This window comes from Euprymna scolopes, chromosome 45 (assembly GCF_053919585.1).
Source record: "Euprymna scolopes isolate OS-2025 chromosome 45, ASM5391958v1, whole genome shotgun sequence".
Classification (NCBI taxonomy): Eukaryota; Metazoa; Mollusca; class Cephalopoda; order Sepiida; family Sepiolidae; genus Euprymna; species Euprymna scolopes.
This window is the reverse complement of record NC_136526.1, coordinates 60,768,949-60,795,054: the sequence shown is the minus strand read 5'-3', so window position 1 is coordinate 60,795,054 and position 26,106 is coordinate 60,768,949. Positions and strand designations below refer to the sequence as shown.

The following is a 26,106-nucleotide window of genomic DNA, read 5'->3' as shown; positions in this document are numbered from 1 at the left end:
TGTACTATGGTGGAATTACTATTGTGAATCGCTCCTCAATTTCACACAGACTCCTGGCCATTTATTTCAGGCCAATTTAAGTGAATGTTGTTCAAGGGAGCCTTTTTAGCTCGAACTGATGTCATCAACTATATTTTGTCATACACTGTTGCTCATATAATAGCTGAACACATTAAAGCTAGGAGATAGTAATAAACACTAAATGAATGTGAACGAAATTGTATCTGCTTGTGACCATTGTGCTTCTTTTAGAGGTTTCCTTCATATAGCTGTGCTTCAATCCATTGAAAAGTCCTTGGATGCTCTCAGACTTAGTTTTACTGCTGATGTCATCAACTAATTTTTGTCAAATATTTTTGCCCCCTTGAGTCAGATTAGCAAAGAGAGATATTGCACGATGATATTTTAAAGATTTGTTTGCCCATCAGACCCATTAATAATCCACCCTGGATTGTTATCTTTTAATAACGATGGGTTTTTGATAGAAGCAGGTAAGAAAATCCATATCATGACATAACCAGTATGTATTAACGTGCTCGTCAGTTAAGACGTAGAGTGAAACCCACCTATTTGTCCCGATCTTAAGCAAAAAAGGGGTGGAGATAAAAAAATGCCATATTTATCACTCAAAGAGTGTAGGGAAACGTGCGACTTACCTAACTAGCATGTGTGCATAATTCAACGGGTCGGTCATGGAATGAAATGAAATGAATGAAAAAGAAAGAAAAAAAAATGGCTGCCTTATCTCTTTATATGTCTGCAATGTGACCACCCGATATGCAAATGAGATGCTTCTGGTTGGAGATAAAAGAGGGTTGATTTTTTAGAGTGACGTTCATTTTAAAGTTGGATTTCAAAGAAATAAGTTGGATTAGCAGAAGTTCGTTTGGAGTTGAGAGAAGGTGCGTTACGTATACAGAAGTTTCGAAGTTGGAAGTTTGGACAACAGTGTCAACCATACCCAGGAAATTATTGGTGTGACGGGCGGAAGAAATAACACTCAAGTTATTGAGTTATAAGCTATTTCGGCTCTCGGTGTGTGGTGACTCGAAAGGCAGAAAATGGACAGATTCGACTTTCGCTTGATACCTGAGTTTGATGGATCTGCCACTGGACCGTCTCGTCGAATGGGTGGAAAAGGCTGAGAAGATCTGTACACTGCAGAATTAAAGAATCAGTCACAGTTATTCCTTTGAGGTTAACCTGAGGGGCCTATGCAGTCTACCAGCAACTCGGGGATGAACCAGACTGGGATGCAATCAAACATAGCCTGTATACAGCGTTTGGTACAGATCCGTTTGTTGCAATGCAACAGTTCACAAGCCAACAACTTCATCCCAAGGAAACAGTTGATGTGTAGCTAGCCGACCTACGAAAGTTGTCGGTACCATTTGGTGGAGTTAACGATAAGATATTAAGATGTGCCTTTTTAGTAGGCTTACCTGAGGAGGTCAGCAAACTGTTGCGGGCATCGTGATGAATTGATAACAGACGAGTTATTAGCCTGAGCTCGAAACATCTGTAAGGAACAGGAGCCAATTGCCACAGCAACTAGTATTTAACATGCAACAGTCGAACTGCATGGAAGCAATGTAGATTCTCTCCCAGGTAGTAATAATATGTAGGCCCAGTGTGCTATAAATGTGGGGAGGTCAATCATTTTGCTAAGGATTGCTGGAGTGATTGGAGGTGTGTATATCCACGAGCACAGAGAACAGTACAATGCTATCACTGCAACAAGTATGGGCACATATCTCGCAACTGTTCGGGAAATGACGTTGGGGGCAAGGTACTATCGCCACCCTTGCCCCTTGCCAACCAATAAACACTGGATTACCGGTCATTGGCGTTAAAATTGTCGATGTGCAATGTTCAGCACTCATAGACACGGAGTGTTCCCAGTCCATAATTAGTGCATATTACTGTCAGATGTGGCGGGAGCAACCAGTCAGTATTATGATGATCAATGGTTTATCCCGAGCATGTTGTGGTGAAGGGACAGTCACGATCTGTACTGAGAAGGGTGACACTACCAAAGTTTATGTTCTGGTGATGCAAGAAAAACCCCTTGGCTATCACATGTTGATTGGAATTGATGCAATACAAGCACTAGGAGGCGTCATAATCACAGCGACTGGAGGTGTAATGCTTGGAGAAGGAAAAGAAGTCTATGCAGCCATGTCTATTGAAGAAAAGGACTTCTGTGTTACGTTTGACAACAACAAAAAGGCATGGACTGCAAAGTTGAAATGGACTATGAGCCAGGCACCAGATCGGCTGTGCAACACCATTCCAGAGTATGCAGTTTCCACAAAGAATAGGGCCGCATATGAAGATGAACTTCAGACGTGGATTGATAACGGATGGTTAATACCATACCCACAGGAACGTCTGGAACAACCCAAAGGATTAATTCCGCTCATGACTGTTGAACAACCTACTAAAGATTCGGCCCAAAATAGATTATCGAGAATTGAATCAACTTGTTGATGCTTTCACTGGAAACACAGATGTGTGCGCTGCTAAGCTAAGAGAGTGGCGTCAGAAAGGGAGTAATGTAGCACTGCTGGATTTGAAGAGAGCCTACCTGCAGATACGTGTCCATGAGTCATTATGGCCATTTTAGACAGTGATAATCAAGGGAAAATGATATTGTTTGACACGTTTAGGTTTTGGCCTAAACGTAGCAACCTTAATAATGACAACTATTATTAAAACTGTTTTGATGCAAGATGAGACCACAGCAAAAGCTGATTCAGCTTACATTGACAACATCTACGTTAATGAGGATATAATGTCTGCAGATGTGGTTTGAGCAAAACTGGAATCGTTTGGGTTTATAAGCAAAGACCCTAAGTGCCTAAAGGATGGGGTGCCTGTGTTAGGCCTAGAGGTCTATGAGAATGGCAATACTTTGCGATGGAAGCAAGGGAGTGCAATTCCAGAATTATCCAGTGTATTGACAAGACGCATTGTGTTTTCTATTTGCGGTAAATTAGTAGGACATATACCTGTCTGTGGATGACTCCGATCGGCAACAGGACTGTTAAAAAGACGAGTAACTTCAGTAACCAAAGGATGGGATGACATAGTGGATGATGGTTCTCTCCAGCAAATGATGGCTGAAATGTTGTCCAGAGTACATAGAAACCACCCTGCCCAGGGTGGGTGGCAGGTATCTGGAAACGAACTGAATGCATGGGTTGACGCAAGTTCACTGGCTACAGGTGTCGTGTTGGAACAGTTGGGTGCTGTTGTGGAAGATGCGTGCTGGCTTCATCCGAAAAATGATGCCCAGCATATAAATTTGGCAGAACTTGATGCCACATTAAAAGGACTTAATTTTGCATTGCAATGGCAGGCTAAGGTTGTGAAACTCCACACTGACTCGTTGTGTGTTTACCACTGGTTGACCGACACTTTGACTGGAAAGGCTCGAGTTAAGACTAGAGCTGCAAGTGAGATGTTAGTACGAAGAAGACTAGCAATAATAAAGCATATAGTTGATGAATACAGCTTGCAGGTGGACATTACCTTAGTTTCGTTGATGCAGAACTTGGCTGATAGCTTTACTAGAGGTGGACTGTCTAATGAGGCCAGGATCTGATCCTCCACAACAGACATGCGTGGCTGTAACAGATCAATTAACACCTGACCAGATCCATAAAATACATCCGCAGAGTGGACATCCCGGAATTTGGAGGACAACATATTTTGTCCGAAGAGTGTGTCCTTTAACTACAAGAGCATCAATCAAGGCAGCTATACACTCGTGTGAAGAGTGTCAGCGAATTGATCCAGCACCGTCCCAATGGCAAAAAGGGAAGCTTGAGGTGGAGGACAACTGGTATTGAGTAGGAATGGATGTAACGCATTATGAGGACAAGCATTTTTTGACCTTGACAGATTGTGGTCCAACACGTTTCACGATATGGCGCCTGTTGACACGACAGGATGCATCTAGCATTATACGACAGTTGAGAGCTGTCTTTTTTGAACATGGTGCCCCGCTGGAAATTGTGACTGATAACACCACTACGGTTCGATGTCAAGAATTTCAGAAATTTACGCAGAAATGGGGGATTAGAATGCATTACCGATGTGCATATTTTCCAGAAGGTAACTGTATAGTGGAGCGGTGTCACCGCACCATTAAAAGAATTGCTGCCAGGACACAGTGTTCTATTCCAGAAGCTGTGTACTGGTATAATTTGACACCAAAGGACGATGCAACACCAGAAACTGCGCCAGCTAGTGGGATTTACTGCTATGAACAGCGTATAAAAGGAATTGATGTCACACCATCAGTGGTTAGCATTGTCAATACACGATATCAAGTGGGAGACCGTGTTTGGGTAAAACCCCCAAATGCTGGGTGCACTGTAAAATTTTGCAGAGGAAAAATAGACAAAATCATAAGTCCTCAAACCATGTTGATTGATGGTGTACCACGTCATGTAAAAGATATCCACCCCTGTTATACCTCTTCTGATTCTGAGGACAATAAGGAAGATCACATACAGTTCAGGAATGATCCTGATCGCCTACTGCCCCTTCAGGTGAGCATAGAAACATTATCTACAGAACCAGATGAGGGAATAATGGAACATACTGGTGGCAATAATGATGAGAACGATGGACATGAGGAAGTACCGAGAAAGACAAATACTGCCCACCCGCCGTGATTGTGAAGCACCACCTATAGCACCACAAGAGGGGATGATGAAACATACTGAGGAAGATGAAACCAAGGAAGTGATGCCTCCGATTCTTCAAAGGAGTACCCGACAAAGACGAATACTGCCCCCTTGCCCTGATTGTTAACCACTGCATAGGGAACCACAAGAGGGGATAATGGAACAGACTGGTGGCCATAACGGTGGTAATGAGGAAGATGGCAATGAGGAAGTGCTTCGTCCGATTCTTCAAAGAAGTACCTGACAAAGACGACTGCCCCCCCCCCTGCCCTGTGTGTGATCATGAGATCAGGGGGGAGTGTAAGGAAACGTGCGACTTAACTCTGTAACATCTCGTTTATTCCTTAATTTATATTTTATTAGTTTATGTTTTGTTTGTGTGATAATTATTCGACAATCAACAACTAAATGCTGTTTTTGTAGTTTTTATCTCCTTGTTGTCATCCATAACATTAGCAGATTGTGTAGTTTTCATCCTCTTCATCTTTTTGTTGTCATCCGTCACATTAACAGCTGCAGAGACATGTGCACATAAGTATATAAAACTGAATAAAACACGATCATCAGTTGTTATGAACATGGAAAGATATGTAAATGTTTATGATTTATTCCCTTTTTTTTGATTTGCTGACAAAAGGTTGCCAAAGTAACAGTGTTGCAAAGTAACAACTTTGCACATTAACAAGTTTAAGGAATGAACAAGCAGAATATTATATAGATTATAATATTTTCATATAAGTTTTTGTTATGACGTATTATATGGAATGGGATATACGCCAGTAAGTAAAATAACAAACGAGAAAAGTTTTAAAATGATATTTGGAAGAAGATAGAATCGAACCCAGTAAGCAAGAGTCAAAAAGATAGTAGAGATTGAAATTCTAGGAATGTAGTGATTATTCTTAGAAATAAGTAAATCTAATATTTATGTCAGTTGAAAGAATGGACAATACAAGTTGGAAATAATGATTAACAAAAAGATCATAAATGAAACAATTCTATTTAATAATGTCTTTGTTTGCCAAAGGTGTGTGGCATTATGTAAAATCCACGTGAATGAATTTTGCATGAGAAGGCAGGCTTTGACATCATAAAGAAAGGGAATTCTTAGTGCATTGAAAGAGTGTTCGAGTTAGTCAGACAGAGCAAGGAGAGAGTCAGACTGATAGTTATGTCATTTCTAATATAATTGAAAATGTTGAATTTATGTAAATGTCATTTCCGATATAATTGAAAATGTTGAGTGTCCTGTGATCACGTAAAAAAAATTTTTTTAGTGTTCCAATCTTTTAACAGACTTTTGTTGTTGTTGTTTGGTTCTTTAGAAAAAATCGAGAAAATTGAAGAGATGTTTATTGAACGTTGATGTCTAGAAAAAATTGTAAAAAACCCTGTTTTGGATCAAATAGTAAATCTCAATAAGTTAAAAATGCAGACGTTGGCAAGATACGAGAAGTCTTCAGGTATATAGGAAGTTAGTACAAGGTCAAATCACTCAGAGTAATCAGAAAAAACTAAAATATGCCGTATATAAAAATAGATACGTAAAAAAAGAAAAGATATAACAAGATACCATATAATTTGTTTTTAGATATGAATGTGTGTGGAATATCCCTGTTTTGAGATCCTGGAAAAGAAAGGAAAGATCACATAAAATCACCATCATAGTTAAGGAAAAGAAATTTGTTTTTAGAGTGTCCTGTGATCACATAAAAATCCTTTTTAGTGTTCCAATGTTTTAACAGACTTTTGTTGTTGTTGTTGTTGTTGTTTCGATCTTTAGAAAAAATCGAGAAAACTGAAGAGATGTTTATTGAACGTTGATGTCTAGAAGATCATATTTTAAATGTGTTATAAAGTTACTTTTAATGCATGTAAAAAAATTGTTAAAACCCCTTTTTTGGATCAAATAGTAAATCTCAACAAGTTAAAAATTCAGACGTTGGGAAGATACGAGAAGTCTTCATAGGAAGTCAGTACAAGGGCAAATTACTCAGAGTAATAAAAGGGAAAAACTAAAATATGCTGTATATAAAAAATATGTATATACGTAAAAAAAGAAAAGATATAACAAGATACCATATAATTTTTTAGAGATGAATGTGTGTGGAATATCCCTGTTTTGAGATCCTGGACGCTCTTATGGAAAAGAAAGGAAAATCACATAAACTCACGATCATAGTTAAGGATTCAAGTGAATCAGTATGATATAATGGTATACTTTGATTATTAGAAGCCAACCACAAAGATTTAAATGAGTTTTGATGTATGTCCCAAAAGAAATAGTTAGAAAATGAGACAAAGCTCTAATTAGTAGAACACCCATATTAAAGAAAAGGTCAAGACACAATGGAAAGAGAGTCGTCCAGTTGGTAAAGAGGTAAAATGGGACTTCAGTTTATAGCATAATGCTAGCTGGATTAAACAGCTATTTTTTATTAGTTTTTGGCTTGATTTATTGCATATTTTTTATGTAAAATTTGTTTTTTTTTCTTCACAGGTAAGAGTTACAGTGGACAATAAACTCATATAATAAACGGGAACGTCAATTTTATTCTTATGAACTGAGATTATGACTGATTTTCTATTAAAGAACAAAGATGAATCAATTTGCAGAAATAAAACAGAAACTGAAGAAAATGTGTTGCATTTTGATATAAAAACATGTTTGGAGACATTGAAAACAAATGTTATTCTTGAATAAATCTTAGTTTAAAATTTTCAGTAAGAAATAAACACGATTGTAAAAGCTTATCTTTTAAAAATGCTATAAAAATATATTGCAGGAGCATTTTCCAGAAATTTGAAATCATAACAGACTAGAAAAAATAAAGATTTTTGAATTGTGTGGTAAAACATATTTAACCAGTTTAAGTTTAAAGACTAACATGCTGACACATAAAACATGTGAAGTGTGTGGTATGCCATCTTCAAATTATTCTGAAACTAAGGAGTAGCTGCAAACTTTGAAAAAAAAGAGGAAGTTTGTGGGTGGCGAAGCATTTGCAAACAATTGTGATGTACCATCAAACATGCGAACACACTGGAGAGAAAACTTCTTGGGACGTGTAAGATAAAACATTTGTAACGAATGCTGAATGAAAATCAGACATTAGAACACAGCCTTTTTCTTGTTATAAATCATTTGCCCATAAAATAATGTAACAAGATACATGCAAACACACACTGAATGCCTACTGGAGAGAACTTTAATGCCTAGTAGACACTGTCCTCGAGTGTCTAAGGTCGCTCTGTACAGGGGTTTGTCAGAACCACCTGGCATGAGAATACTTTTTCATAGAAGTTAACTCTGATCAAATATTAAAAATCACATAGTATTTGCTGCCCAAATAAGATCTCCTTACTATCCCTAACCCACATTAGCTTTTACGCGGAATGGTGCATCTTTTCTGCAGAGAAATCGTTTTCTTGTAAAGTGTATCGTAAAGCATATGCACGTTAGGCATGCAGGCAGTTGTAAACATGCAAACACACACTGCAGAGAAACCTTTTTCTTGTGAAATTTGTGGTAAAGCATTTGCACATAAAAATCATGTAATGAAACACATGCGAACTCACACTGGAGAGAAACCTTTTTGTTGTAAAGTATGTGGTAAAGCATTTGCAGATCAAAGCGGTGCAATGCAACACATGCGAACACACACTAGAGAGAAACCTTTTTCTTGTGAAATTTGTGGTAAAGCATTTGCACGTAAAAATCATGTAACGAAACACATGCGAACACACACTGGAGAGAAACCTTTCTCTTGTGAAATTTGTGGTAAACCATTTGCACATCAAAATCAAGCAACAGTACACATGCGAACACACACTGAAGAGAAACTTTATTCTTGTGAAATTTGTGGTAAAGCATTTGCTCAGAAAAATCAAGCAACGGTACACATGCAAACACACACTGGCGAGAAACCTTTTTCTTGTGAAATTTGTGGTAAAGCATTTGCACGTCAGACATGTGCAACGATGCACATGCGAACACACACTGGAGAAAAACCTTTTTCTTGTAAGGTGTGTGGTAAAGCATTTGAATATCAAAGTAGGGCAACGCTACACATGCGAACACACACTGGAGAGAAACCTTTTTCTTGTGAAGTGTGTTGTAAAGCATTTGCACATCAACATAATCTAACAGAACACATGCGAACACACACTGGAGAAAAACCTTTTTATTGTAAAGTTTGTGGTAAAGCATTTGCACTTCAAAATAATTTAACAGTACATATGCGAACACACACTGGAGAAAAACCTTTTTCTTGTAAAGTTTGTGGTAAAGCATTTGCATATCAAAATCATGTGGCAAGACACATGCAAACACACACTGGAGAGAAACCTTTTTCTTGTAAAGTGTGTGGCAAAGCATTTGCACGTCAGACGTGTGCAATGGTACACATGCGAACACACACTGGAGAGAAACCTTTCTCTTGTGAAATTTGTGGTAAACCATTTGCTCAGAAAAATCAAGCAACGGTACACATGCGAACACACACTGGAGAGAAACCTTTTTCTTGTGAAATTTGTGGTAAAGCATTTGCCCGTCAGACATGTGCAACGATGCACATGCGGACACACACTGGAGAAAAACCTTTTTCTTGTAAAGTGTGTGGTAAAGCATTTGGACGGCAGACGTGTGCAATGGTACATATGCGAACCCACACTGGAGAGAAACTGTTTCCTTGTGAAGTGTGTGGTAAAGCATTTACACATAAATATCAAGCAACAGTACACATGCGAACACACACTAGAGAGAAACTTTATTCGTGTGAAGTTTGTGGTAAAACATTTGAACATCAAACGAATGTAACGAGTCATATGCAAACACACACTGGAGCATACAGGCGGGCAGATACATAAAAGACAAGGCCATCAAACCAGATATTGTAATTTGGAACAAGCCTGAAAGAGCTGCGCTCATTATCGATTTCAAAGTCCCAAAGGATTTTGGCCTATATAGAGCTGAATGGGAAAAGATAACAAAATATCAGGATCTAATAAATGATCTAAAAATGACATGGACTCTGAAATAAATAAACATTCTACCGGTTGTGACATGAGCAACTGGTTTAATAAAAAAGAATCGTCAGAAATACGTAGAAACAATTCCTGGAAGATCAAGCTGTAACGGAATACAAATAGCAGCCATAAAGTAAACAGCATCTATTCTTAAATGAGCCGCCGAATATAAATTTAAATCATAACAGAATAAAGTGTTAGCCCCACGATGGAGCCGCTTGAATTCTTCAAACAAAAGAGAAAATTTCAATGCTTAAGGAGAGACCTTTATGCCTACCAGACACTTTCCTCGAGTGTGTAAGGTCTTTCTGTCCAAGGGGTTTGTCAGAACAACCGGGAATAAGGATAATTTTCCTTAGATGTAAATCCTTACCATATATTTACATTACATAGTATTTCCAGCCCAAACACGATTTTCTTTCGATGGTTAGTCCACATAAGCTTTTACGGGGAATGACACACCTTCTCTAATTGATGTTAGTTCAAGTAACAACACAAAGCTGGATACTCCACCAGACACGATAAATCTTGTCCTGGGATCCAGTAAGATCCAGAGACCAAAACGAAAGATATATTGCAACACATAGATATTGTTAATTGGGAAGAGGAAAACTATGTTCTCAATTTCTTTACTGTTTGAGAAAAAGAAATTTAATGGAACATTCGAATATCTAAGTATCTCATATAGAGTTCACGTGTTAACCTCAGATAGTCAGACGCATAGATTACAAGAAAGGAAGACTACAACATATTTATATGTTCAACTGGGGTAAGAGAATATTATTTTCCTAACTTCTAATAACTTTGTAATATATGGCAAAGTATTTGTAGAATAATACAATGCTAAACTACATATGAAGACACAAGAATTACTATGAAGTGTGGTAAAACAATTACATTTAAATATCTATTGATGCAACATAGGAAAACATTGGAGAACACAGTCTGCATAGAAATTGATTGTCAACTTTACAATCTACTAAGAAAACTTGTAATATATGTAACAAACCCATTGTAGTCAAATCCAATGCTTAACTACACATGAAAACATACTCTAACGAGAGTTGTTATTCATATGAAGTGTGTGGTAAAACAATTGCATTTAAATATATATTGATAAAAATATCAAAACATTGCAGAACACTCTCTTCATAGAACTTGAATGGCAACTTGACACTGTCTTCAAGAGTCTAAGTTTGTGAGAAGATATCTTCCATCTTTTCTGAGGCTAATTTAGCAGAAAGGACTTAGAATTACGTTCATATTCTTATCATATATGTGGCAAAGCATTTGCAGTCAAATCCAATGCTACACATGAAGACATTCGAATCTTAATTAAAAATATGAGAACAGCTAACCCTAACGCTAACATGCTGCCGGCAATCTTTTAAACGACTTACATACTTAGTATGGGGCAAAAGGGAGAAAGGTACCTGCTTTCAAGTAATCTTCCGGCCTCACTACAGTTCAGATGTAGTTTTCTAAGGATTCTTCCATTATCTAAGATTTGTGTATATCCGTTTTTCTTTGTGCCTTTAATAAAGCGTGGTCAAAATTGGCAAATATACCCATCTAGGACACAATGTTATTAGGGAAGTCGTTATTGATTATAAGGAATAATAATGACAAAAGGATTGACCCCTGAGGCAGTCCTACATTAATATTACACTGTTTGGATGTACGTCTATTAAAAGCACCCTGGATGGTCCTCTTGTCTAAGAAGTGTCTAATTATATTTAATATCCGTCCAGGTATACCATATGATTTTCTTTTTATTAGAAGGCTTTATTTCAGACTTTGTAAAAGGCATTGGATTTATCAACAGCTACAACCCTGGGTCGCCCACCTTATCATTTAACTACATTGAAGACAACATAAACTAAAAGATTTATAAAACGAGAGATAATGCGTTATTTTCGAAAACCAGAAATAAATGTATTTCATTTCAACTGAAAAAGTCGACTTTTTTTGTTTTCGTGTGATTGTCTCAGACACAACGTGCGATTCTGAGTGTTAAAATCTAACAACACCATTTCATAAAAATAACGATTATGTTACAACTCTTCTGTGATTCTATGTGTTTCCTGGTTATTTTAACATGCTTTCTCTTGACTGGTTATTTCACTCTCACAAGGATTTCTAGCATCTATAAATTGTCTACTTGTGATTGCCTTATGACTAGGGCTGTGACAACAGCATATTCTTTTCATTGTTTTGACGCTTGAGTACATATCCATTAATATCTTATATGTTTTTGTATAGACGGATGTGGTTCTCGGTTGATTAATTGTATCTGTGTTGATATATACCCGAGAGTCAAAAGAATGAAAAGAATATTCTATTGTCACATCCCTACTTATGACGTACGAATCAGCAGAAAGCGTTTCTTGCTATAATTTCATGTGGGCATATGTGCTTCGATGGCCGCTTTGCATCATTTGATTTCTCATTCGCATACTATTTAGCACGAAAAACATATTAGTCCATTGAGCATCTGATGTGTTATATGAGAGCTTCTTAGTGATTTCTTTCGTAGTACACAGTCGTTTTGATAAATGACTTCTAACATTTGGCTTGGGAATTTAAGATGATGTCTACTGATACTACTGTGTTATCAAGTGGACGATGGGCATGAGTCACACCATCCTTGGGTACTGTGGTAAGGAATTGGTCTAGAATTAAAGTTGGTAGTCTTCTTGATGTGGCAAGAGGGTGTGGAACATGACTGTGTCTGTGAGGAAATTATCTATAGAGAAGCTATAAGTACAGGGTCGATCTGTTTATCTTGAGGAACTAAGCCAATTTTTATGGTGGATATTGACGTCACCAAACGGTATTTAGGCTTTAGTATCCATGCTATTAGTGACATGATCGATTAGGGTACAGTCATGATTTGAGAGAACGTTAAATAAATTATACTCCAGCAGTGTTGAAAGACTAGTCAAAAGCACATGAAGGGCTGACTATCCAATTGAAAACGTGTTCTCCCATATTAATTTTAAAGCATACAAATTTGTTTTCGAAAAGTAATGATGCTAGAAAATAGACAGATTGCTTATTTATTATAAACAGAAATATTGTACTATTATACGTAACGTTAAATTCTTTAAAGAAATGAAGTAAAAAACGTAAATATTGTTTTTTCTAAACAGTTACTTTCTTGTAATTAAAAAATATATACATACTAAATTTCAAGTCTGTAGATAAAAGGTTCACTTTTATAGATATACAAATAAATATATAGTACATTATTGTAGATATATAAACATATATGAGTAAAATATCTTCCTTTGGCTACATTGTTGTCTAGAAATGTATGTTTTATATTTTACACCTCAGATCATCATTTTGGGTTTCCTGTACTGTAGACTTAATCGATTACCACTTTGCTTCTTGGATATTTTGATGGATCGTACTATGTTGACTTCATAAAATTTACTGCATTTTGTAATCTTTATTTTTTATTTTATTATTCTATATTATTTTGTATATATTCCTTCCTCACATTTTTTCTAAACATTTGTATATTTCTTTTACCTTTATTCTTTATTTTCGATTGAGCATATATAACATTTACGTATTGTATATTTTTGTTTTTACCAGTTTTTATCTATATATATATATATATATATATATATATATATATATATATATATATATATATATAGATTGAAAAATTCACTCCATAAAGAAGAAATAAAATGTATTAAATCAAAAACTCATGTATTTCTTTAGGAGAATTAAAAAATGGAAATTTGGTAGAGTAGTTTTTTAAACAGCAAAAACTGATACGTGAAATGTGATCATTTTCCAAGTACAATGGCCCAACTTTTGTTTACAGCAAACACATGCCAGAAATAGAAAATGAGATTAATTCTGGCGCTTAGAGGCCACCATAGATTTCAACTCTAAGAAAAGGAGACGTTTATCTCCCATTTTTCCCATTTTTTGAATTATTGCTTAAAAAATTATTTTATCTAAAAAGTGCATTAAATATAAAATATAAATATGGATACATTCTTAACAATGAAAAATGGAAGTACCCATTGATTAGTATTTTATAGGTAAGTGATTTTTGGAATTTATTTATTTCTTTTTAAAGAAAAGCGATTTTAAAAAACAAATTTTGCATATTTTGCTATTAAACCTGGTATTATTTTAAAATTTGGTCTTTTCTCTTTTTATTGAAAAAAAGAGAGGGTTTAAATTACATTTTAAAGTAGTTATAAGTTTCGAAAGATAGAAAGGAGCTGCTAAAAACAGCCTATCCTACCTTGACAGAGTACAAAATAGGCTTTGTGGATGATGCCCTTTTCTCTTCCCTGCAACCTCTCTCCCACAGGAGAGACGTTGCGAGCCTGTCTTTGTTTTATCGTTACTACCATGGCAGGTGCTCGTCTGAACTCCAATCTCTGGTCCTCTCTCACCAATCTTTCATGATAAACATCTGCCTAGCTGAAACTACTGTCAAAAATTTTCCCCACTCCTTATCTGTGCCAAAAACAAAACGTAGATTCCATGAACAAAGCTTCTTTCTTAGAACTGCACGCCTGTGGAACTCTGTTCCGGTTGCTTGTTTGTTTTGACTACAACCTGGATGTCTTCAAGTATAATATGAACAAGTTCCTGATGAACCGCCTCCTTAAGTAAGACACTTTATCAGATCTCCAAAACTAACGTACTGTACACACAATAACCCTTATCCCCGAGTGGCTTCCGGGCCTTGATGAGTGGTGACTACCTTGTAAAAAATAAAGTCTGATCATTGAAGTTATTATCACGCATTTTTAATGGCGATTTCTGACTATGCTATCACACCACAATGATAGATACAAACGGGCATCGTCATTTGCTTTTTATTATGTGCCTTTAGAATACGTAGCCCCCAATACTTTGATGATGAAATTCAACATATCACAAACTAAAAACGTTACTTATTTTATTTCTAATATGAAGAAAAAAGCCACAAAATATAGTCGAACAAGCAAGCAAACATCAAACAACAGACACATCCCTACTAAATAGATATCTCCTCATAACAACCAATACTAATAATACAACACTTTGCAACACCCTCAATAGATTTGGTATACACACGACACAAACAACTTCTTTAATGATAAACCAAACATTAAAAACCACCAGGAACTCCTCCAAAACCTTCACTTCCAACACCGTTAAATACTCTATGCCTTGTAATAATTGCTACGAAACATACATAGGAGAAACACAACATAAGTTAGAAATAAGACTCAATAAACATACAAGAGATGTAAAGATCAACAACCGGTAAAACGCACTTTTCTCCCACTGTGCTGAACATGGCCACTTGCTCAGTTTTGAACATGCAGAAATCATCACATTTGATCAGATTGAGCCAAACGAAGATTTCTAGAATCAGCACTAATTTCAAATACTAGCACCATCACGCAGAGAAAATGATTCTGCAATTTAGCCGCCATTATAGGAAATATAATAATCAAAAGGCAAAACATGAATGTAGATCATGGGCAGCTAATCTATATATCCTTAACCGTTTCTTCTTATATGATTTTAACAAAATTAATAAGATATTAACTAACAAATCAATATAAATAAAAATGCATTTAAAAATTAATAAGATATTAACTAACAAATCAATATAAATAAAAATGCATTTAAAAAATTAACGGTTCGGTAAATGTGCATGTATATATGTATATAAATAACGTTTGAACGTGTATATGTATATAAATAACGTTTGAATGTGTATATGCATATAAATAACGTTTGAATGTGTGTATGTATATAAATAACGTTTGAATGTGTGTATGTATATAAATAACGTTTGAATGTGTGTATGTATATAAATAACGTTTGAATGTATATATGTATATAAATAACGTTTGAATGTATATATGTATATAAATAACGTTTGAATGTGTATATGTATATAAATAACGTTTTAATGTTTATGTGTATATAAATAACGTTTGAATCTGTGTATGTATATAAATAACATTTGAATGTGTATATGTATATAAATAACGTTTGAATGTGTATATGTATATAAATAACGTTTGAATGTGTGTTTATATATATAACGTTTGAATGTGTATATGTATATAAATAACGTTTGAATGTGTATATATATAAATAACGTTTGAATGTATATATATATAACGTTTGAATGTGTATATGTATATAAATAACGTTTGAATGTGTATATGTATAGAAATAACGTTTGAATGTGTGTATATATATAACGTTTGAATGTATATATATATATATAAATAACGTTTGAATGTGTGTATTATATAAATAACGTTTGAATGTGTATATGTATATAAATAACGTTTGAATGTGTATATGTATATAAATAACGTTTGAATGTGTATATGTATATAAATAACGTTTGAATGTGTATATATATATAAATAACGTTTGAATGTGTATATATATATATATAAATAACGTTTGAATGTGTGTATATATATATATAAATAACGTTTGAATGTGTATATATATAAATAACGTTTGAATGTGTATATGCATATAAATAACGTTTGAATGTGTATATGTATATAAATAACGTTTGAATGTGTGTATATATATAAAACGTTTGAATGTGTATATGTATATAAATAACGTTTGAATGTGTATATGTATATAAATAACGTTTGAATGTGTATATGTATATAAATAACGTTTGAATGTGTATATGTATATAAATAATGTTTGAATGTGTATATGTATATTAATAACGTTTGAATGTGTATATGTATATAAATAATGTTTGAATGTGTATATGTATATTAATAACGTTAGAATGTGTATATGTATATTAATAACGTTTCAATGTGTGTATGTGTTTAGGTTTTCCTTTTCATTCACATTTCACCTATCGTTTTTATGGTATATATATATATATATATATATATATATATGTATATATATATATATATAAATATATACATATATATATGATACTTGCAACGTCTTATCAGACGAGTGCCACTCCCTCAGACATTTAAAGTCTATGAGCCCCAAAATGACTTCAATCGCCACAGGACTATTTTAATAGAAAAATGCATGAGGGAGTATCTATACACAGATGATATTCCAGTGTCTTAGTTTTGTACAACAGGTAAGTCTCTTTCTCTCGGTTCAAAATGTTGAGATCCAGCAATAAGCAAGAGCAAGATAGCCAGCGACAAGTTAAACTGCAGACCAGCTTAATGCGGGTACTGGTCTCCCGCTTCATGGGTTTTTGAATCAGTGATTTGCTTTTGCTAGAAAGGTTGCCTTCACCATGACTTGCGGGAGCCCTCCCCACCCCAACACACATACATACACACAAACACACATGGTGCTAGTTGGCCGTTGACCCCGAAGAAAGGTTCATTCGCCCTTTGGAAAGTCTTGTTTTTAAACCTTCAGGGAGACTAGCCACCCTCCTCACATAACAAGTCTGGTGGGAGAACCAGTTTAGTCGCCGGTGACCCGACCATGAGACAGGTAGTACTGGGTTACATGGTACCAGTAGCATGTGACCTGACCTGACATATATATATATATATATATATATATAATTATATATATATATATATACTTTTATGTAATTGCATTAAATCTTATGATTTTTGTAAAAAATAATCTTAATCCAATTTAAGTCTGATCGTGTTAGGTTTAGGGTTAAGAAGTATGAACCAAATCCGGTTGTCTCTCAAAACAGACACCAGGAAAAGATTATCCACTCTATCGAACATGTTGGACTGATTCCAATTGATAAGCTCGCCTACTTTGTCGTCTTCAAATCCATTTATGATTAGTTAAACCAATTCAATGATAACGACCGGCAAACGATTCGCAAGAACTTGGACCAAAATTTTCAAATTTGCATTTAACAAAGTAATGGGCCTAAAATCATCTAACTCCCAATATATGTGTCTTTTTTTTTTTAGAAGTGTGACCACGCCTTTGGTAACTTTGACCCGATATAGATGCCATGGCAAACCAGTTGTTTGTCGTTAGAATTGGAATAAACATGTGCGACAGCCTCAAATAAACTTGTAGGTCAGACTATCAAGTCCTGGTGACCTGTTGATGGCGACCTGCTTCATTGCAGAAACTACCTCACACTCTGCAAGCGGACCATCACAAATAGCCACTCGAGCCATCTCCAGGCCAGGATGTGAGGCTACCACCCCCTCCAAAAAAGGAGCTCCTCGATATAAAAGCATCTGCAAAGTTGTAGATGGCCTGAGCTCCGGAAGGGCATAAAACTATGGGATATGAACCTTCTGATATCTTGTGGAGGGAGTATTTGTAGTTTTTGTTGATTTCTTCACAACTATCCTTCAACCGTCTGTACTTGTTACTGCTGCTCTGCTGTTGTAGTAGCGCTCCCTCCGGCTGGCTTTTCCTGGCTGCTAGTGTCACTGAGGATTCCTCTTAGGGCACTCCCTCTCCATATGCCAAGAATGAAGTTTTTGACCCTCAAGGCTGATGCTTATCGTCAAGGTGTCACATCTGAACAGGGCGTGAATTTTTTGGAAGCCCTCCCGATCCAGGTTCATCTTTATAGTGTAGCCCACTATCTTAAAAGCACGGGAATGACAGACTGGAAGAATGGTTTCGACGTCCCTATATTGACTCATAACAGCACCAAGCTACTTAGAGTCGACATAACAGAGGACGTCTATATTAGAGACGTTGCCACGTCTCCTACTTATGTATTTCAGCTTGAAGCGTAAATGTTTTCAGTTCAAGTCAGACCTAGAAATCTCCGCATCACCGTCGGTCGGAAGCAGAAGGTCCCACATGGTGAAGCTCCTACATTTGAAGTAAGAGTTCATTAGGGTGATATCCATGGTCTGTTTCTAGTCACCTGACACCAAACTCGTTGACGCCTGATCTGGGTCGGTGGTTCTCAAAATCGAGAAATTAATGGAGCTGGTTGATTTCATTCCTGACCCTAAGAGTCCTGGCCTTCTAGGGCTGAGAGTCTTTTTCTTCCATCGATTTTACTGAACCAGATAACCTCCCCTAGCTGGATTATATCTACTACCAATGCCGGGACAGCAATGTCAAAAGTACAGGGAAAGTCACCTAATGTAACAAACACCTCTATCAGTACAGTGCAGGGGGAAGCACCAGCAGAGGACCGATGATTGGAGTCTGGGTCTGTTCAAACGTCTGTATCAGAGACACGGGCGGCAGAACCCTGGCTCTGCACTGTAGTGGAACTTGAACTGCAACATGGTGAATTTGTTCTGGACTCTGATCCTACCCTCAGATTGGGCCGTAGCCCTCTCTAGGACCCGGACTCCAACCTAGGTATTTCAGCACTGGGGCTTTCACTAGCCACCATCCTCTCCTCCCTTCGCTCTCTGGCCCAGACTCGCTGATTTGGCCTGAATGGAGATTCCGTTAGATTTTACTCCAACCACTCCAGATGCAGACCAGCTAGCTGCTTAAGGCAAGCTTGAGAAAAGAACAAACCGTCAAAAAATAAAAGGAAAGAAACAATGGCCCAACAGGGAAAAACAGACCAGGGAAGCAAGAGGGTGCTTCCCTAAATAAAACCCCAAAACAAAACTCCCGACACGCAAGTTTTTTTTTTTTGGGGGGGGGGGGAGAAACTTCTGCTTGCCAGCTGTCAAAAGTCTTTTGGTTAAATATCTTGCTACAACATGCGTCGATCTTACTTAAAAACAAGTGAGTAAAATTAATTACTTGTCGAACCTGTCACAATCAAAGGAGTTTCCGAAGTACCTTGATTGTTTTATGATCAATGCTACATGAAATGCAAAGTTTGCTGGCATTAATTATTAGAGAAAAGTAAAATTTTATGATTTTTTTTTCGTTTGCAGTTAAAACGAAATGAAAATTTATGTAACGACCACGTATGTTCACGCACATCAATACTTGTGATGTGAGGTAATGAGGCTGATTCTGCTAACATACCACCTTGACGTGTTTGAGTGGAAAGCAATGTTCTGATACACATCACGACAAGGCTTTCATTTTGGATAATTGATTATTATCAATTACCTAAGAAACAATGTCAAAACTATCTGTAGATGTCTGTGAATGCATCTGCAAAGATTGCCGGAATGATGAGGGCAAGTGAGTCTGCACTTGTTGATTGCATTGTCCGTGTCGTTAAATAATTGTCAAGATTAGTGGGAAACTACGATCGAAGTCAGTTGCCTAAGATTTGCAAGTGAGTCTGCAGTGCCAAATACATGTGGGTCTGTACTGATGTTGGTGCGCATCGTTCGAGTTGCTTGGGTTCACTGTGGTTTGATTGAATCAAAGAGCAAAACATGAATGTAGATCCTGGGCAGCTAATCTTTATATGCTTAATTGTTTCTCCTTATATGATTTCAACAAAATTAATAAAATAAGAAATATAAATAAAAATGCATAAAAAAATTTAACGTTTTAGTAAATATGCATGTATATATGTACATAAATAATGTTTGAATGTGTGTATATATACATAGAATAATCCAACCTTCTACACACACATTTATAAATGCTTTTATTGTGCATGAGGTGTGATATAGTCGACTTGACAAGGGTGTCGGCTGCTACAGCAGTTTATGGGATGAGACCTTCACTGCTCCCCAGCTTGAGCGCCTTTTCAAATAGCACATGAGAATACGTATCAGGCTAGAGAAGATGAAACTCTCCTCGGCAGACTTCAATGAAAGGTGGGTGCAAGTTTTTGCGACTGCGTCATTTGAATGGAGCTAATTTTGAATGATACTTAGCAGTTGGTTCAATCATACCGAGTAGCCAAAACGAACTGCGACCAATTCTTTTACCCCTGTTAGGGCTAGCGTATGTTATTTCTTGAGTTTACCCATTTTAACTTAGCTAGTGTAGCGTCATAAGCTCCCGAATTCCCCCCACCGTCTATTTTAGTTGATAATTCTTGTCCCCAATGAGGTGACAGATTTGCTGTTTTGTCAGAGAGGGCCATGTGATGTTTTTCTAAAAAGGTGTTTTTAAAAAAATAAAAGTTTTGTTTTCTTGTGTGTTTTTTATGTTATAACTGCATTTTTTTTTACTGACAGAACTACGTATCTGCCATGTCGTAGCCTCGCCATTACAACAGCGAGATCTACTCAAACAGAATAATGCCGTGCAGCGGCGCTAGGTGTATCAGATTTTTGGAAGAATTTTTGACATCCCTAACACGAAACTGTGAATAAAATATAATAAAAAAAAACTCGTAATTTCTCTTTTTAAATGGGTTGTTTATTTTCTTTATGGAATATACTTCCAAAATAAACTATTAAAGTTGTATAAAAAATAATGGAAATATTATTTTTTTTATTAAAAAAAGTCTTTACAAAGTGCCGGCGCGCTTCCATGCAGCCATTTTCTTACGTGATGAAATCAATTGAATTTTACGAGTTAAATATTTTTCAATTTTTAAACTTTAAAAATCTATCCAAATTTTTCTAATGGTTAAATTTTTACAATATTTCCAGGGTCAATATGACATTTTATGCTCTTTCCAATAAACCGAATATAATATTTTAGACAAACATTTTTTTAAATCCCCCAATTTTGAAATGTCTATTTAAATTTAAATAATTAATTAATGTACCAAAGTTTTATATATCACGAATTGAAGACAAAAGATCAATAAATAATATATTCAAATTTAAAACAAAAAAAGAAGTGTTTTTTTTATAATTTACCTGTAAAGTTCAAAATTTAAAACTTTTCTTTTAAAAAACCACGTTGATTTTTTTCATTAAACTTTATAATCTTCTTATATTGTAAAGAAAGTTTCGTTTTATTACGAAAATCATTTCTATTTCATTCAATGTTTTTTTAGATATTAAAGTGGAAATTAAATATATTACATGAAAAACTCGTATATTTTTTGAGAAAAAAAAATTTCTTTAACTGTTTTTTAAGGCAAAAAATTATAAATAAAATGTGACTACTTTTCAGGTATGGAAGCACAAATTTCTTTACGCGCAAAGGTAGATGGCTAACGTGAATGTGTGGTTTTTACTTCCTTCTGTTCACCTGTAATTAAAAGAAAAATGTTTCCGGTTTTAAATAAAAACGTAAAATATTTGCATCATGGCGGGTTTTTCAAATAGGCATTTAAAAAATTATTTTTTTAAAAAATAAATGGATTTTAAAATATAAATATGGATAAATTCTTAACAATGAAACATGCAACTACACATTGATTAGTAATTTTTATAAGTAAGTGTTTTTTTGGTATTTATATTGATTTTTTTAGATTCGACCAAAGTAAAATTTCGTTTATTTTCTTTAAATCTTTTAAAGAAATCCTATAAAAAATATATTGCATAATTTGCTATTAAATCTATTATTTTTTTTTAAATTTTAGTCTTTGCTTCTTTAATTCAAAAAAAAAATTAGTGTTTGAATTACATTTTTAAACGCCTTCATGCAGCCATTTTTTTACATAATAAAATCAATTGGATTTTATGAGTTAATCTTTTTTCAATTTTTAAACTTTAAAAATCTATCAAAATTTTTCTAACGGTTAAAGTTTTACAATATTTTCAGGGTCAATGTGAAATTTTATGCTCTTTCCAATAAACCGAATATAATATTTTAGACAAACGTTTTTTTTTTAATTAACCGCCCCCCCCCATTTTGGAATGTAAATTAAAATTTTAAATTTACTCACCAAAGTTTTTTATATCACAAATTGAAGATAAAAGATAAATAAATAATATATTGTAAATTAAAACAAAAAAGAAGTGTTTTTTGGAAATTTACCTGTAAAGTCCAAAGTATAAAATCTTTTTAAAAAAAAACACGCTCATTTTTTTTTAATTGGAAGCCTATGTTCTGCTTATATTGTCCAGTAAGTATTGGACTCTGACGACAATTTTTTTTTATTTCATTCAATGTTTTCTTTTTATAGATATTTTTTTAAAAATCACTCGATAAAGAAGAATGAAAATATAATAAACTAGCGGGGGTACCCGGCGTTGCCCGAGTGTTTGTTTCCGGGATGGTCGGGGGGGGAGTTTTAAAAAATGTTATGGTAGGTAAGTAGGAAAGATCAAACCCGGAGTCATGAGTAAAAGTAGGAAAATAAAGTGTGAAAAAAAACAAAAAAAAAACATCTGCAACGTTAATAGTTCGGCCACCAAGAAAAGTCCATCCCAGTTGTTTAGGGGGGGAAAAAAACGACTACGGTAGGTCGGCGCGAACGTGAAAATATAATGTGAATTGTCCAGCACGCTAACCACTACGCCACAGAGCACTGCAGCTTAGTTTAGTGATTTTAAATAACTTCACATGAAAGAACTACGAAGCCAAACCGGTGTTCTCTTCTCAACTGTTCCTTGTGAACGATCCCCAAACGGTGTTAAGTGGTGGCAGGGGGAGGAGGAATTTATTAGAGAGAAAATATTTTACCACTTCCATTGATCTTAATCGATTTTGGCCGTGACTTCTCAGCAGAAAAAAGTATATAAATCTAAGATTATCGAGGAATTTGAGAAATAATAAGCCTATAACACACCTCAGATATTGTTCTGCCGTTTGTGTATATTATATTTGCATGAAATATCTTGATTTTTAATCCTATTAAGGTCAAAATCAGACGGGAAAAAATTAGTTCATTTTATTTATATAGAGATAAAAAAATTATGTATTTCTTTGAGAAAAGAAAAAAAATTCCTCGACTGTTTTTTTGAAAGGCAAAAACTTATAAGTAAAATTTGACTAATTTTTAACTATGGGAACACATGTTTCTTCACGTACAAGGCTAGATGACTAATGCGAACATGTGGTTTTTACTGCCTTCTGTCCATCCGTGGTTCTAAACAAGGACAAACTGCTACTTCTGGTTTTTCGATAAGAACGTAAAAATGTTTGCATAATCATGCTTTTTTCAAATAGTTGATTAAAATATTCTTTTCTTTAAAAAAATAAATGGAATTTAAAATCTAAATATGGATAAATTCTGAACAATGAAGAATGGAACTAAACATTGAATAGTATTTTTTTAGGCAAGTGATTTTTGGAATTTATATCAATTTTTTTATAATCGAAGTAAATTAAATTTCGTTGATTTTCTTCAAATGTTTTTTTTTTAAGAAAACCGATTTAAAAAACAAATATTGCATAATTTGCTATTAAACCTGTTATTTTTTTTTAATTGGTCTTTGCTCCTTTAATTGAAAAAAAATAGGGGTTGAATTACATTTTTCAATCGTTATAAGCTTGTAAAGATAGGATGTCGAATTATTCAATTTTTTTTCACGCATTCTTAAGATCGATTTCTGACACAGGACGTATACACTTTACAGCAAGATTCGGCCTATTTGGTTTATTATATTCATGTCAAAGGGCACAAGTGCTATGAGTTTGTCAGAGCATTTTTCATTAAAGTAATTGTTGAAAAGACACATGGATGCAATATAATAACGATGAAAACAAAAGCTGGAGCTTTGTTAATAGAATACAATTTATAAGATTGGAAATTCTTTTTTAGGATTCTTTCTATAAAGAAAAGACTAGTGGTTGATGCACCATTGCACCAGTTCAGATGAGGTAACAACACAGCCTTCATTTGCCAACTGTGTCTTTATAGAGATACAGGATCCTGATAAGTATGAGTAGTTTTCTAGCATGGTAGATGGAGTCCACCTTCTTTGCATCAATCAGTTTTTTCCAATTCATGTTGCTGATAATTTGAACAAAAAACTTTCAGTTAGTATGTTATTAGTCATAACAATTAGTGAATGAGAAGCGTTCTTATGATTCTTAAAGGAAAGAAGCTTAGTTTAGCAGCAATAAATGTTACCATTTATGCCTCATTCCACTATAGACTGATAATAATTTTCTAAGGCTTTGTACTTTACATACATATGTGTAAATTAGTTTTTCTCTCACGTCTATAAAAATTATGGTGTCCACAGTAAATATACAATCTTGGCCAAATTTTATCAAGTTCCTAATGAGTATCAGAAATATTAAAATTCTAAGGGTTGAACTCGGAAGCATACCTGCATTTTTATTATACAGTAGCGTCCAAAAGTTAAGGAACGATCGATCATTTTTTTTTAATGGCTTCTAACTTTATCTATGAGAAAGAAAAAAAAAATTTTGGTAAATTTTCCAATGTTTAATAATGGTAGTTAAAGAAAAAGTTTTTTTTTTTAATTTTGGATTTTAATACATATTAGGTTTTTTTTACATATAAATAAATTTAATTAAACTACAGGCGTCCAAAAGTTTAGGAACGCAGAAAATTAATATAAACGTTAACAATTTTATTAACAACAACAAAATGTCGACACCGAATATTCGAAAAAGGCTATCTGTACAAGAAAACAGCTTATTTGTGACCATTATGATGAAAAAAAAGTCCATAGGGAAGACTGCTAAAATATAGAAAAGGTCTAAAACCGTTGTTTTTCCGATTATTGAAAATAGAAAAAAAGGTTTACATTTGTAGCGTCTACCCGGGAATTTATTTTGTCAGGACATTTGAACATTTCACCGTTTCCGGAGAGCTCCGAAAAAAAGACAAAAAAAGGCTTGGCGCCAAAATTCAAGAACTCTCTCGACCTCTTTTTTGCTCGGCACCCGGAAAGTTAAGACGTGTTACTGTCACGCTCCGTCGCTTGTGCGCAACAGCCGCCACACACCTTGTGCTGATTTCCCATTGATGAAACAATACACAAAAAGAAAGAAAAACATTCTTATCTTTCCTTCAGCTCCTTACTCGACGCATTTCCTAAAAAAATTAATATCCAACGTGACGTCAAAAAACATTGAACCGGTCAAGAAGGATTTCTTTTCTTTATCTTCGGACTAAAAATAACACGAGTGAGATATTCCAGGCAAATAAATTCACATCTATTACAAAGAGCTAAGTCTGATGTTTTGTTTGTTTTTAATTGATTTTTCCAGATGTTTACTTTCGTATAAATGTTTTGAAGAATTAATCGTAAGTGAGATGCTCGTTGTTTTGCCCAGCGAGCACCCCGCTTCACTGGTGACCCCGCGCATCACTAGTGACCCCGCTTCACTGGTGACCCCTCTTCTTCGTCAGACTTTGGCAGAACACGCAAGGAAATGTGGATATTACCTGTAATCACACAAGGGAAAATTCTCAGCGACTACGCGCACACCGAATGACGTACATACATGTCGACCTTAGCGGCACATCGGTTTTTCTAGGCATAAAGGATCTCACGGAGATTTTCTGCGATCATCGTTCTCTTCAACGCGTTCCCCATGATGGACAGTGAGGCGCTTCCTTCAACGATGGCTACTCAGGCTATTTTAGGATTCCTCCTTTTTGGACGCACGATCCAACGTTATGGTTCGCACACGTAGAGGCCCAGTTCTACACGAAAAGGATTCTGAG

At 35.1% G+C, this 26,106-nt stretch overlaps 2 protein-coding genes across 2 annotated transcripts in view; one reads left to right on the top strand and one right to left on the bottom strand.

The window, feature by feature from the left end:
- LOC145269211 (uncharacterized) overlaps positions 1 to 26,106 on the bottom strand; it is a 113,949-nt gene that overhangs the window by 58,548 nt on the left and 29,295 nt on the right. The gene's annotated exons all lie outside the window — the stretch shown is intronic.
- On the top strand, positions 7,204 to 13,320 carry LOC145269794 (uncharacterized). Its single transcript, XM_080125509.1, has one exon. The coding sequence runs from the start codon at positions 8,163 to 8,165 to the stop codon at positions 9,564 to 9,566; it is 1,404 nt and encodes a 467-aa protein (XP_079981635.1). The 5' UTR covers positions 7,204 to 8,162; the 3' UTR covers positions 9,567 to 13,320.

What these genes read in the sequence shown, in the direction of transcription:
- LOC145269794 (XM_080125509.1), top strand. Translation starts at nt 8,163, where the DNA reads ATGCAGGCAGTTGTAAACATGCAAACACACACTGCAGAGAAACCTTTT.